At 41.8% G+C, this 15,308-nt stretch overlaps 3 protein-coding genes across 3 annotated transcripts; all 3 read left to right on the top strand.

Moving 5' to 3' along the window:
• LOC311498563 (olfactory receptor 52K1-like) lies at positions 1-996 on the top strand (the record flags this gene model as incomplete). The annotated part of the gene is made up of 1 exon (XM_084559217.1): positions 1-996. One exon carries the CDS (start codon positions 1-3, stop codon positions 937-939), a length of 939 nt encoding a protein of 312 aa, XP_084415343.1. The 3' UTR covers positions 940-996.
• Positions 997-5,240: 4,244 nt separating this feature from the next.
• On the top strand, positions 5,241-6,238 carry LOC311498312 (olfactory receptor 52K1-like; the record flags this gene model as incomplete). Its single annotated transcript, XM_084558845.1, has 1 exon — positions 5,241-6,238. The coding sequence occupies exon 1, from the start codon at positions 5,300-5,302 to the stop codon at positions 6,236-6,238; it is 939 nt and encodes a 312-aa protein (XP_084414971.1). The 5' UTR covers positions 5,241-5,299.
• Positions 6,239-11,978: 5,740 nt separating this feature from the next.
• On the top strand, positions 11,979-12,977 carry or55e1 (odorant receptor, family 55, subfamily E, member 1; the record flags this gene model as incomplete). The annotated part of the gene is made up of 1 exon (XM_084558844.1): positions 11,979-12,977. One exon carries the CDS (start codon positions 11,979-11,981, stop codon positions 12,975-12,977), a length of 999 nt encoding a protein of 332 aa, XP_084414970.1.
• Between the last annotated feature and the right edge of the window lie 2,331 nt (positions 12,978-15,308).

The following is a 15,308-nucleotide window of genomic DNA, read 5'->3' as shown; positions in this document are numbered from 1 at the left end:
ATGGAGGCGCTGAAGGACAACGTGTCCTACTCCCACACAGATTTCATTCTGGACGGCTTCCACGCCCTCGGAGCGCTGAGGCCTCTCCTCTTCATCCCGTTCTTCATCATGTTTGTGGTGTCTCTGTTGTCCAACTCCCTTCTGCTCTATGTCATCGTCTCACAGAGAAGTCTCCACTCGCCCATGTACGTCCTCATCGCTGCCATGGCGTGCGTTGACCTGAGTCTTCCTCTCTTCTTCGTCCCTAACATGCTGCTGAGTTTCCTGTTGGACTGGAGGGGGATCTCTCTGGGTGGATGTCTGCTTCAGATTTATTTTGTTCACCTGTTTGGAGCTTTCCAGTCCACCCTGCTGCTGTGGATGGCTCTGGACCGCTACTTTGCCATCTGCACGCCGCTGTTCTACCATGAACACATGTCTTCACCTAGTTTTCTTAAATTTGCGATTCCATTTATGATCAGAAATGTGCTGACAGTCTCGGCGGTGGTGGGTCTGGCAGGAAAGTTGTCGTTCTGTCTCAGTAACGTGATAGACCACTGTTTCTGTGAACACATGGCCTTGGTGGAGCTGGCCTGTGGAAGCACCGCCATCAACAGCCTGGTGGGGCTGATCTCAGTGTTGCTCATCCCAGTTCTCGATTTCTTCCTCATCGCAGCCTCCTACATAGTCATATTCAGCTCTGTGCTGACTTCAGGGAAATCAGGAGGCAAAGCTCTTCAAACCTGTGTCACCCACATCGTAGTCATTGCTGTCAGTCTGATCATTGTACTCACAGCTTTACTGTCCTATCGGATCAGAAACGGTCTCCCTTCAGCTGTTAGAGTTTTCTTCAGCATCCTGTACCTGCTCTTTCCAAACTGTTTCAACCCGATTATCTACGGCGTAAGAACCGCTGAGATCCGACAACACATCATGAAGACACTGAAGTGTTGTCGTTAGTACAAACTTTGAAATATTTTTATTTTGTCTACTTAGAATGAGTCATCTAGACATCATTAGTACAATAATTCTAATTAAATTAAAGGTATGATGTGGTATTATAATGTAACCTCTATTAATCAATTCAAATAATGTTTTACTTCTCAGATTTGCTGCTTTGTTCTAGCTAACGCCGCTCCCTCTCTTCATTCACTCTTCAGATCACTTAACCACTGAGCCGCCGTGTTTAAAAACAGTCACCAAATATAACCTTTAAGAAAACGAGGCAGTTACACCAGGATGCTGATTTATTGATGTAAGGATTAAATGTGTTCCCTCCTCTTGTGTGTAGCAAAGAAAACACGTCTAAACATGTCCATATATTTACTGATGTGCTGCAACTTCAATTCATATTGAACATGACATGATGACATGTTCATTTCTATTAAGGCCTCAGCATGCGCTACCCTCTGTTAAAGAGTTATCAATAACAATTATATTTTTCAAAGTATGTTCAAACCAGAGTCCGAAATTATTTTCTAAGTGTTTCGACGCTATAATGGTCCCAATCAGCCAATCTCATAATTGTTGTCAAACTTTTAATATTCTCTAGTGTCCCTTTAGTATGAGGTTGCTGTGTCCTTCCTCCGCCCCATACAACTCCATAATCCCAGTGCCCAGGTCGAGCTCATTCCTCTGGGTTGTACACATGATATTAAATAAATTGTTTATTCAGAGGGAAGTCTCTGCTGATTATAATTCATCTAATATGTAAGAAAGTGTTAAAGTTATATCTAATTTACATGAGTGGGTTGTCTGTCTGTTTAGTGCTGTTCTCCCTCCTGCCTGCGGGGGTTGCTGTGTTCTTATTCAGTTCTTTTTTTCAGTTTCCTGTTTGTCAGACAGTGATTGGAGGACAGCTGATGAGGTGCAGTTTAAAAAGGTTTGTGGTAAATCCAGTTACAGAGGAACCATCTCATGTCCTGGGCTTCCATCTGGATGTCTTGTGATTTTAAATGTTACCAGTCCAGTCATGAAGGGGTGAGAGGCCAGTTCAGTTTCTTCCTGATTTCTCTTGTTTTTGGTTGGAGGGTCTAGGGCAGGGGTGCCCACACTTTTTTGGCTTGCGAGCTACTTTTACAATGACCAAGGTGATCTACCTGTATATATATATATATATAGATATCTATATATATATATATACAGGTAGCCTCCAATTTTATTTGGAGCGCTGTCTCTTTAAGAAAGACGGTCGTCTTGAGTTGTTGTTGAAGTTGCGCGTGGCTGTGGATGTGTTCCGCTGAACTGAGGGCATGTTGCAAATATAAAGTAAAAATAAATAAAGATGTTTGTTTTGGAGTTGCAACGGATAAATGTTTTAGACTAACATCTAAAAAAAAAATTTCAATGGCACACGATCTACCCGCACTACCTTCGTGATCTACCGATCGAAAGTGATCGATCTGATGAGCCCCCCTGGTCTAGGGTCTATTTTATTGTAGCTAGTGATGGCCAATGAGGCTTTGTTGAAGCTTTGACATGTGATTTAAAAACAGGTTCATTACTGGAGGCTTCAGTGACCCAGTGCTCTATTAGGACATCTAGTGGACAATAAAATGTAGTACAATGGAGACGTGTCTTAATGGTTCATGCTTGTATGGGACTTGATTTGCCATGCACATTCCTGTTTGACTACACTACATGGATATGTGGTTTAAAGTGATTAAAAATAAATTATTTACATATAACAATAAAATAGATAAATCATAAAAATCAATGGGAATCGAACCCTTGCTTCATTAACACAAGACCGTTGTTTTTTTAATGTATGTCTATCTCCATTTGTACTGCTCTTCTGTCATTGGACCGTTTTGATTTACATCACTACTACGCTCTATGAACCTTCGCTAACCTACACCAGTGTTTATGTTACAGCGCTTACATCAGCTGTTTTTATTTGCTCTTGGTATCATGGTTCACTAGTGGTAGAGAATATTTATACTGAATACATCAGTGTCAAACCACATCTGAACCAGTGACAGGGTTTCTATCCTGAATGAAGCAGTGAAATGGTTCAAACGTCAAAACGAAAAACTACACACACAGCTGACTCAGAGTCTGAGTGACAGATAGAAAAACAGGACTGTACAGCAAATTTATGTTTGATTGCTCTAGACTACTGTAGATAAAATAATAATAATAATAATAGTTATTGGACACCATGTTTCTTATTTGTCTGATTTTAACCCTTTATACTCTTCACTTATATTGTTTTATGAAACATTTAAAGGGGAACTACTGTTTTTTTACAACCTGGACCTTATTTCAGGCATAAAATACAATCATTTACTCACCCATATAACTTTGGTGTCATCTGGAGTCATTCAGACGATATTTAGATTCACGTATATCCATATAGTGGGAGTGAATGGGGCAACGAAATGCAGCCTCTAAATAACATTATCTGCCGCGAAACTCACCAATATTTAGTTCTGATACTCTGGTGCTGTTACCTGTTGAGTCTGGTGTTACCTGTTCTCATCATCCAGGGTCTGTAGACTGACCTACTCACCTCTGACCTGGATGATGATGTCATCTCTGAGCGACGGTCGGCTTGTTTACCTGTAATTAGCTGCTGCTAGTTTTTTGCAACACGGCTGAATATTTTTCTGATTCTGAGGTTGTGGACGACGACTTTGTTTATGATGGACGTCGTTAGCGTTCTGAGGCAGAGTATGAGGATGAAGATGAGGAGGCAGAGAGAGGAAGAGCTGGTTAAAGAACAACAAACCGCTGCACGTCCATGAATAGATAACAGGTAACTCTGGACTCAACGGGGAACAGCACTAGAGCATCATAATAAAATATTGGTGAAATGAACGAGTTTCACGACAGATAATGTTATTTAGAGGCTGCGTCTCGGTGCCCCATTCACTCCCACTATATGGATATACGCTGATCTAAATATCGTCCGAATGACTCCACACGACACCACAGTTATATGGGTGAGTAAACAATCGTATTTTATGTCAGAAATAAGGTCCAGGTAGTTCCCCTTTTTTTCACCTCCTGTATGACACTGTTGGGCCTTCAGCTCCTTCAACCAGCTGCACCCACAAAGGAAGAAGAAATCAACAAACCCTAAACAGTTTGATCCCTCATACCAGACTCAGCTCCTGACTTTGTAACTCCACATTAGAACATGAGTCATCTTTAGTGTGTGAGGCGTGTGTGAGGCTGCTGCTCTCTGGAGTTTTTAGACCAACCGGTTGACTCAGTGTTGAACTTTGTCTCTGCAGCCAATGGCAGCATCAGTCAGAAGGTATTAAGTTGCTGAGTTAGCACTGTAGCATGAACAGTTGGATGGAGAAGAGTCAGTGGCTGAAAGCATCGACCTGCAGACAAGACACGTTTAGTGACAAACTCCAGAAAACAGAAGTAAGACCGGTGGGTTAGGTCGAGGGTTATGGTTAGGGTTATGGGTTGGGGTTCTTTTCTGCAGATTTCTTCAGGTAAACCTTCAGATCGTCTGGGAAGATAAACTAACCTCTGGCTATTTTTAAATGTTGTAAAATAATATTATTGTCAAATATCTTGATTATCTTGACTCTTGTTTGTTATAGAACGTATCCATACTTCTCTGGAAAACTAAATCCTTGCATTGATTTCAGTGTTTCCTCTTGGATGTGAGGATGAGACCCTTCTGCTCTTTGTGAGGTTTGTTTGCTTTAATCCTTTGTGTTGCTGATGTGTTGTTGCTAGACGCTGAGAGATGCTAGACGTGGTTCATCTGAAGTTACCACGGTGTCTGTCTCTCCCATGATGCATCTTTATTTTATTTTTATCTGTAAATTAACGCTACTGAAGCTGACCTCTGTGTCAGACATGAGAGTCTTGAAACTGGCTCCAGGCTTGAGATACCAACCTGTTTATTTCTAAGTTGTGAAGTATTTGCTCCGTCTTGTCTTGTAATAAATTGTCCGGACACGTTCATTCTTCTTTCTAAACTAGTTTAGTGAATGTCATTTTATCATGAAACACCGTCTGTTCTTATGACACTGATGGGCATCTTCACACAGCTGTGTCACAACTGTCATTAGACTTTCAATATAATATACTTATTTAAACTGCTTGTTTTTTATAGTGACAGTTAAAAATTCCCTGTGTTAAAGAATCTTCTGGGAGGAGTTATTATTCATAATCAGCTTTGTGTCACTTCAGCTGGATTTGCTCTTGTTAACATGTTTGTTAGTCAGAGTATGAGCTTCCAGAGCAGATAGAGATGTTTCTAAAGTAGTTTTCATTTAGAAAACACTGTACTGAACTGTTTAATGTTTGCTGCTGTTTTCAGACACTAAAACCGGTTTAGGAGGAGACCAGGATGGAGGCGCTGAGGGACAACGTGTCCTACTCCCACACAGATTTCATTCTGGACGGCTTCCACGCCCTCGGAGCGCTGAGGCCTCTCCTCTTCATCCCGTTCTTCATCATGTTTGTGGTGTCTCTGTTGTCCAACTCCCTTCTGCTCTATGTCATCGTCTCACAGAGAAGTCTCCACTCGCCCATGTACGTCCTCATCGCTGCCATGGCGTGCGTTGACCTGAGTCTTCCTCTCTTCTTCGTCCCTAACATGCTGCTGAGTTTCCTGTTGGACTGGAGGGGGATCTCTCTGGGTGGATGTCTGCTTCAGATGTACTTAGTTCACTTGTTAGGAGCTTTCCAGTCCACCCTGCTGCTGTGGATGGCTCTGGACCGCTACTTTGCCATCTGCACGCCGCTGTTCTACCATGAACACATGTCTTCACAAAGGTTTCTAAAGTTTGTGATCCCACTTGTGATCAGAAATGTGCTGACAGTCTCGGCGGTGGTGGGTCTGGCAGGAAAGTTGTCGTTCTGTCTCAGTAACGTGATAGACCACTGTTTCTGTGAACACATGGCCTTGGTGGAGCTGGCCTGTGGAAGCACCGCCATCAACAGCCTGGTGGGGCTGATCTCAGTGTTCCTTGTCCCAGTTCTTGATTTCTTCCTCATCGCAGCCTCCTACATAGTCATATTCAGCTCTGTGCTGACTTCAGGGAAATCAGGAGGCAAAGCTCTTCAAACCTGTGTCACCCACATCGTAGTCATGGTCGTTACTCTGATCATTGTACTCACAGCTTTCCTGTCCTATCGGATCAGAAACGGTCTCTCTTCAGCTGTTCAGGTTTTCTTCAGCATCCTGTACCTGCTCTTTCCGAGCTGTTTCAACCCGATTATCTACGGCGTAAGAACCGCTGAGATCCGACAACACATCGTGAAGACACTGAGGTGTTGTTGTTAGTACAAAATGTCAATTATTCTTTATCTAGTTTTATTAAGGTCACAAATGCTGCAAATTAGACTTTTGAAGTAAAGCCTCAGAGTTTAGATTTAAATGAAGTCATTTATGTAATAATGTGCATAACTTACTTTTTCTTTAAATCCGTACACTAACAAAACTATTTATTTCATTGGATCATTTTCATTTCCAGTATATTTAAACAGAATCAAACTGATAATTTTGTGTCAATATAACCCATTTTTGTTAGGGTGTGTATTTGCAAATAACACTGAGGCATCAACATATAAAATGTATGTATTTTTCTCAGTGGGTTCAAATGTGTCAGAAATATATTTGTTTCTGACACATTTCTTTTTATATGAGCTACATGTTACCATACATTACTGAATGGGCCCTGGATGGGTCATTCCATAATTTCTTATTGCTGAAGCTTTCGTTGATTTAGATGTGTGCTTTGGATCACGAGGACACAGAAGATTGTCTGTGTGGTGAAAGCAGGACGTCTGTTGGACGACACGTTTGTAGGGATGGGCAGAACGAGGCTTTGTGAAACAACGAAACGTTCGAAGCAATTGCGCCGGAATTGTGTCGAGGCTTCGAAACAATCCGACACACGTAACTCCATGGTGACATCTAGTGGCCTGTTTTGCTAACATCACACTTTGACCATGAAGCACAACTGCTTCAGACAAAGAATATAAATAACCGACATGGAACGCGATGTTTCGTCAACCGCCAGGTGGTTCAGTGGTTAACTCACATGCACGCGGCCTAAACGGCCGAGGTTCGATTCCCTGCTGATGCTTAAAATGTCTGAACTAGTTTATCCCTAGAGTAAATTGAGCATTTTATACATATAGATAGGTTTTATTTGTCACATGCACAGTTATACATAGTACAATGCACAGTGAAATGTACTGCCAGTTACAGATATTTTGTTATTTCAGTTTCATAGTATATTATCCTTTGGGATATACTCAAGAAAAATGTTACAGTGGTTTTAAAATGTATGCTTATGGCCCAGGCTTTTTTTTTTTTTGGGAACATATTGTAGGGAAATAAAGGATAAATGAATGAAGCAGGTTAGACTAATCAGGTTCAACATAAATTTTTATTTAAGAATAACAGTTGTTCTGCCGTCTTGGCATTTAATCTGTTTCTTGTTTTGGAGTCTCTATATGTCGTTATCTCTCAAAATCTCTCTCCTCACAAAAAACCCACGAAGATAGGATGTGTTTGAATGACTTTTAAGCATTGTGGGACTTGGCTAATTACTCGGCTCGGCAAGTGTGCCACCAGGTGAAACCAGTTTGAAACACCACGAAGCCTCACTTAGCCATGGTCACGTGACATGGGCGTTTTGAACCACACTTCGAAACACTTTTTGAAACACTTGCGTTTCGGAAGCTCGACCCTGTTTCGAAACATCAGCTTCGAGCGTCACACCCCTACACGTTTGTCATTATCAAGTTTGGAGATGAGCTACCGTGGAGACATGTGTGACATACCAATGTGTTATAAAATGTTGGCTCACCATAAGACTGATGTTCCTTTTAGCAAATAAACCCTAACCCTTACACGTCAGAGTTTGTGTTTTATTAAGGGAAGTCTTTTCAACGTAATGTCTGAAAATGTCTCCTTTGTAATGTACAGTCATGACAAGAGAAAGTGGGGGAGGCCCTCTTCAGTGTGGGGAGACAAGGAGCTCAAAGTTAAGTCAAACATAATAGTGATTACATGAATCAGGTCAGGTGAGCTGACGCTGTGTAAAAATGTAGTACTGCAAGTACCCGTAACCCGGGAGCATGAAGATGGTTTTGGAATTCTTTGGTTTTCAGTGGAAGGATGAGCAAGACACTAGTTAGATATAGTGATCTGGCCAATATTCAGTATTGATAGAAGGAGCACAGGGATGTGTATCCCTTGGCAGATACCTTGATAGGCTGATTGCTCATCTGCTCGACATTGATAAGGGACAATTGGCTAAATGTCTTCGACCCAAAAAGTCCAGTTGTCTTTGTTACACCATGTTGTTATACCATGACTCGGATGACTAAAAACTTTCACAACTTTCACAGACCTAAGTGGATAAAGGTCTAAGGAAGGTCCAATTACATCTGGGAAAGTTGACCAACACAAATAAGAAGAAAAAATAGTTTAAACCAAAAGCAAAATTAGTTCAGTAAACATAATCATTGAGCATGGTTGGAGTCCATCTGATATATTTTACTGAAGGCTTCCAAACGTAGGATTTACTCTTGGAGCCAGTAGCTACTCTTGACTCGGACTTGTATGAAGACAGCATTTCAAAATATGGTGTGTTTTTTTTTTTCAACTTCTTTTTCGCTTTCTTTTCAAATTATTTTCCTCTTTATTTCCAGAGTCTCTTAATCAGTTTGGTGACAGTGAACTCTAAACACCTTGTTTCTCTGACTGTGACAGTTGTAAACTAATTCAACTCCCCAGCACTTAGATGAAATATATGACTACTGTTACTCTCCTGTCCATCACCACATTAAGCCCCGCCCCTGGACGATCTGATTGGCCCAGCAGATCTTTGCTGGAGCAGAATCAGTTCCCAACAGAGATACTCCAGATAAACTTTAGTGTTGAAGTCACACTGACTCCACTCTATAATCTCCTTAAATTTCATTTGAATCCTTGTTTATCTGAAGGAAATGCAACCAGAGGAGTTCCTGACTGAGTTCCTCAAAAGATGGAAACACTGGTTATAAGATAAGACAAGATAAGATAGATCAGACATGTTTATTAATCCCACGTATGGGAAATTTCCTTGTCTCAGTAGCATGGAATTTGGCAAAAAAAAAATATACAGAAAACAGTGACAACTTCGACAGGGAAAAAGTTACCAAAAAAACACAAATACAAAATTTTGAAAAATATATACAAAAAATATACAAAAAATATACAAAAAAATAACAATACTCTGAAAAAATATGGAGAGAAAAAACTAGAAATATAAAGACATTCTGTATCCACAGTGTGGTGGTGGAATAAACTTTACAAATAAATAGTTGCTTAAACTTTGAAAAAAAAACTATGAGTTGGTGAGGTAGTGGTTCGTGCAAAAAGGCAGATTAATTTGTGCAGAAAGACGGTTTTTATTGACTCAGGCTGGTGTTGTTCAGCCTGATGGCAGCTGGGATGAATGACCTGCAGTGGCGTTCCTTCTTGCAGCGTGGATGCAGCAGTCTGCTGCTGAAGGAGCTGCTGAGGTCTGAAACAGTCTGATGCAGTGGGTGAGAGGGGACAGTGACACTGTGATCCACATGAAGGCAGTGATTACTATTCATTTGCAGCACAGTGTACCCAGGTTAAGACCAAAAACCACCTGGAACAACTCCGAGGCACCAAGAGGAGTCTTCTTTGGGGTTAGGCTTGATATGCTGCCAGTATTAAGATCTTTATGGACTTAAATCGAACAGGATGTAAAGAGGATCAAAGAATGTTTTATTTGTTAAAGTGAAGTGAACACAGTGTACGGAAAGCCATTCAGTTTGTCAGTGGGACATAAAGCTCATTACCCCTGCAGCTCTCAGAGTCCCAGCAGTCGGATGGAAAGGACTAATTAAACCGAGCAGATAATTAATCCCAGCGTCTTTTCAGAGGAAACTAAACTCTGCTGTCTCGACTTAAGGGCCAATTAGCTTCAAGGAAAGATGACAACACATGGCCGACTGGGATTCATAAGGGAACAGAAGACAAATTAGATTTTACAATTTAAACCTCAGAGGAATCTTCTCCTGATTTAGAGTTTCAGTTTGGCATAAAGTGATCAAATCTGTCTGTAAAACATCTCATCAGGAAGCAGCGCTGGTTATTAATGTATTTATTGATGACTGAGAGATTGAGTCCCAGCTTCCGACCCGATGTCCTCTACATGTCTGGTTTTGTTCGAGCATTAGTCCAATACTCCAAGAAATCTAATTTATTGTCAAACCAACAAATATTCACGATATTGGAGGGACCTGCCTCAAAACAACTAAATATGAATCTTTTATTAAAAGAATGTTTGTTTTTGGATTCGTAGTTATAATGAGAAAGACAAATCTCACGTCTCTGTGTCGGTGTCTTATTAACCGTGGACAAACTGAGGAAACTCTGGAGAATCTGTGGAGATTTAAATTGGATGTTTAAATTGGAACAAACTGGTTTGAGCCAATCACAGTGGTGCTGTGTTTGAGCTCAGTCTTCCTGTGGGACATTTGGACTCTGGTTATAAGATGAACTGAGGGGACGCTTTGTTTTCTCCTGACGACCGGCGGCAGGTAGGAAAGTTATTGTTGAAATAATTTATTTTTATTTTCAATTTTAAATCCGGCCCAGAATTTTAGGAAGTTCTGTGATTTAAAATTTTATTTACTCTTGTTAATTTTCTCAAGTTGACTAATTGATTAAAGACTAATGAGCAAGTTCACAATTATTTTCTGAATGTGTTTCCTGACTGGAGGATTTTAATCTGACGTTTCATTTCCTTTACAGTTGAGGACGTATTGTAGTGTGTTTGAGTTCTGGTGGTTTTAACGTTGTTGACTCGTCGGTGTGGAGAAAATCATTTTAGATTTCTGTTGAATTCTCTGTGACGTCAAAAAGACTGAAAAGTCTTTGTCAACTAGAAATGATCTTGACTTTGTTCAAGTCAAAATGAATTTGATTTTCTATGACGGAAAACTGGAAGAAAAATAGACGATGTTTGATGTTCGCCTTAATTAAATCTAAAAAAAATAACTACCACTCACTGCATTTAGAAAATCTAATTCGTTTTGACTTGAACAAAGTCAAGATCATTTTTAGTTGACAAAGACTTTTCAGTCATTTTGACGTCACAGAGAATTCAACAGAAATCTAAAATGATTTTCTCCACACCGACGAGTCAACAATTGTCTCAAGATGCTTTACAAATATATGATATGAGAGTTGTGGATAAAAAATAAATAACGTTACACAGCTACTCAAAATGAAAATGATGCTTCATAAGAGAAAAGATTTAACTGAGCTTCATTAATAGAAATAAATCTGATTTAAACTAACAATCAAATCACCTGAGTCACCAGCTACAAACGCTGTTAATATGTTTAACACGTAATAATGATTAATAATAACAAGTGATAATAAAAATACTTTTGATTCATTCATCTCATTTCTGTATCTACATCACATTACAGGATAGTCACATTATTTGGAAAAACATTTGAGCCAAAAGCGAACCAATATTACATATCAGAGAGGAGCTCCTCTAGGATCCAATCAGAGTCCATGTGTTCAGAAGTGTTTCCATCAACATAATGAGACTCAGATGTGGTTCAGTTCCTGGTTTAGTTTCAATAAATCAGGGACCTCATCCCTCCATCAAACATGGGGGCGCTGGTGTCCTGCTTTGGGCCTGTCAGGGTTAGAGTGTATTATTTCTGGTTCATGTGTTTAATTGAGTTCTTTATCTATTCAGGACTGTTTTGAGTCATTTTTATGAAGACATGTGGAACGTTCTAAAGGACACTGTGAGTCCAGGTCTTGTCTGATGTTTAGTTTATTTTTAGTTCTTGTTTTCTCAGCGTTCAGATGCCCCAGCAGCGTCGAGGTCTCCTGATGGCTGGATCCCAGTAAGTGACTCTTTATGATTCATTAAATGTCATCTTGATGAGCTGCTCCTCAACTGGTTTCCATCTTTGTCTGACTGCTCTGGTCTGGATCTGGGTTCTGTTCAGGTGAAGCCAGCATCATGTTGGAGGCGTCGCTGGGAGGGAACTTCTCCCACGACACCTTCTTGTTCAGAGGTTTCCCGGAGCTGCAGCGACACCACCGGCTGCTGGCGCTGCCGTTATCCGCGTCCTACCTGCTGGTGCTGACGGGAAACTCCGTGCTGGTTCACGTCATTCGCAGCGTGGAGGGTCTGCACAGCCCCATGTACCTCCTCATCTGCACGCTCTGCGTCGTCGACATCCTCGTGGTCACCGCCATCGTCCCTAACATGCTCCTGGGCCTCCTGTTCGACTTGAACCAGATCTCGTTGGCCGGATGCTTGACTCAGATGTTCTTCACTCACTTCCTGTCCTCGGTGGAGTCGACGCTGCTGCTGGCGATGGCGCTGGACCGCTACGTGGCCATCTGCAAGCCGCTGCGCTACGCCGAACTCATCGACTCGTCCATGTTGATGAAGCTGCTGCTCTTCACTCTGGTCCGCAGCGTCTCCATCATGGCGACTCTGGTGGGTTTGGCGGGTTCTTTGAGGTTCTGCAGCTCCAACATCATCCAGCACTGCTACTGCGACCACATGGCGCTGGTCAGCCTGGCGTGCGGCAGCACAACCAGCAGCAGCGCGGCCGGTCTGGCCGTGATCATCTGCTTCGTGGGCGTGGACATACCGCTCATCTTCTTGTCCTACGTGAAGATCCTGAGCGTCGTCTTACGGGCAGCGGCCGGAGAAGATCGCTGGAAGGCGTTTCACACCTGTGGAACTCACCTGATGGTCATGATGTGTTTCTACCTGGTGGGCAGCATCACCTTCCTGTCCCACAACCTGAGGATCCCCATACCCACAGACCTCAACACCCTCATGGGTCTCCTGTACATCCTGCTCCCAGCGACGGTCAACCCCATCATCTACGGCGTCCGGACCAAAGAAATCCGAAGCGGCTTTTTGAGGATTTTTAAACTCAGAGCGAAGAAAATAATCTCGGTGAAAGTTTCTCCTTTGGTAAAAGTCTGGAGTTTAAAGTGAAATAGTTTAGAGCTGTTTGATTGTGATGAAATGAATGAGTTAGTCTAGTGCAGAGACGTTACTGGATGAAGACGGAACACATCCATGTTCCTCATTCACTCATTCATTCATTCGTCTTCTGGCCACATAACTAAACATTTTCAGAGTGAATATCAGAGATTACAGATGTTTATTCATTTTATATTTTCCTCATTAACAAACACTAAAAGTTTTATACCTGAATTAATCATGAATCACAGTAAAAGTACGTCTTTATAAATCATTTATTAACTCAGTGACTATAGTACCTGATGTATAAATGTTAATTTAAATAGTTTATTAATCATTTTCTAATGAATCACTGTTTGTAAATACTTTAATATTTAATAATAATAAACACGTTATAGAACAAATCATTTAGAACTACGTCTGTAAACTGCTGCCTGATGTCTATTAATGTTATAAAAGATGAATGAATGAATTTATTAATGCTTCATAATGTGTACTTATTATATAGTGTTAAACCACGAAGGTCTCTCAGTCCGTGGGGCCCCTGACGAGTGGGGCCCCTGATGAGTGGGGCCCCTGACGAGTGGGGCCCCTGGAACCAGTGGAGCTGAGGATCTGAAGGTTTGCTCTGAGGCCAAGAACAGATTAAAATGTAAAACCCTCTGGAACCAGACTGATCTGGTCCCTGGTTCTGGGTCTGGTTCTGGATAAATCTTAAAAGGTGTAAAGACTCATCATATATTCAGTTCAAGTCTGATCCTTTTATTTGGTCTGAGGTTCCTGGATCTCATCCATCACCACATTTAATACCACATATAGAATTTAATTTAATTACTGTTTCCACTCAGCGGTGCCTCCGAATCTGACTCCTCCTCCTCTACCATCACGTTACCACTGCATGAGTCAGGGGAGGAGGAAGGAGGAGGTCAAAGGTGAGGCAGGGGAAGGGGGGGGGGGGGGGGGGGCCTGCTGTGAAACATGAAAGAAAAGTAAGAAATACTTTAAGAGACTGATTCACTGTTCAGGTACAATGAGTCAAACCAGACGTCCACGTTCCTCAGCGACGTCAGCAGCAGGAAGTTGTTCCTCATTCGTTCATTCATTCATTCGTTCATTCATTCATTCGTTCATTCGTTCATTCATTCATTCATTCATTCGTTCATTCATCCTCCTGATGATGTTTAATTATCCCAATAAACAGTTTAAATCTCATAATGAACTCATCATTGATCATTAGTTCAGATGTTGTAACAAGTGTTCTTGTTCTGAGCTCAGACTGGATGTGACGACATGTAGAACCTGAACTAAATCAACAAGTTGAGATGATGTGAGTTTAGTTTTGTTCCGTTTCCTTCGTGAACTTTTGATGAAGACGCTGACAAACCTTCACATACGTCTTTTTATTAAAGTTCAGGTGGAATATACACGTCTCCTGTCAAATTAAAAGGAACAGTAGAAATGAGATATTTGGGTTTTTCTGATGTTACAGTTAAAAACACACGTCATCCACTGTCACACACTCACAACACATCTGCACTAGGACGGATTTAACGCTCAGTACACTTTATATTAATGAGTGGATTCGTTCTGCAGCAGCGCCTCCTGCTGGTGCGTTCAGGGACACTCAGAGACTTCAGTTGTTTGTTATGAATATAAGATTTGAACTTTTCCTAATAATTTTATGTTCAGCATCAACTCTCTTTTTTAATAACCTCATTAACACATTTAAAACGTCCAAGTCATTTATCTGACCAAGGGACAAAGACAAAGACAAAGACATCTGGACGTGTTGTGTTTCTAGGAGACGTTTCCTCCAAGTGTTCAGCTCTAGATGATGGTGGAGAGTTTAGGGTTTTATCACCTGAAGGTCACATGACTAGAGTCTGATAATGACCTGATACTCACCTGGACCTGGACCTGGTTCTGGACCTGGACCTGGACCTGGATCTGGACCTGGACCTGGTTCTGGTTCTGGTTCTGGACCTGGACCTGGCGGCTCTGGACCTTGACCTGGATCTGGACCTGGACCTGGTTCTGGTTCTGGTTCTGGTTCTGGACCTGAACCTGGACCTGGACCTGGACCTGGACCTGGACCTGAACCTGGACCTGGTTCTGGTTCTGGTTCTGGACCTGGACCTGAACCTGGACCTGAACCTGGACCTGGTTCTGGAACTGAACCTGGACCTTGACCTGGACCTGGACCTGGTTCTGGACCTGGATCTGGACCTGGTTCTGGTTCTGGTTCTGGACCTGGACCTGGACCTGGCGGCTCTGGACCTTGACCTGGATCTGGACCTGGACCTGGATCTGGACCTGGTTCTGGTTCTGGTTCTGGACCTGAAC

The sequence above is a fragment of the Chelon labrosus genome, assembly GCF_963514085.1.
Source record: "Chelon labrosus genome assembly, chromosome: 13".
NCBI classification, from domain to species: Eukaryota; Metazoa; Chordata; class Actinopteri; order Mugiliformes; family Mugilidae; genus Chelon; species Chelon labrosus.
The sequence above is the reverse complement of the archived record's forward strand: the minus strand, read 5'-3'. Positions and strand labels throughout refer to the sequence as shown.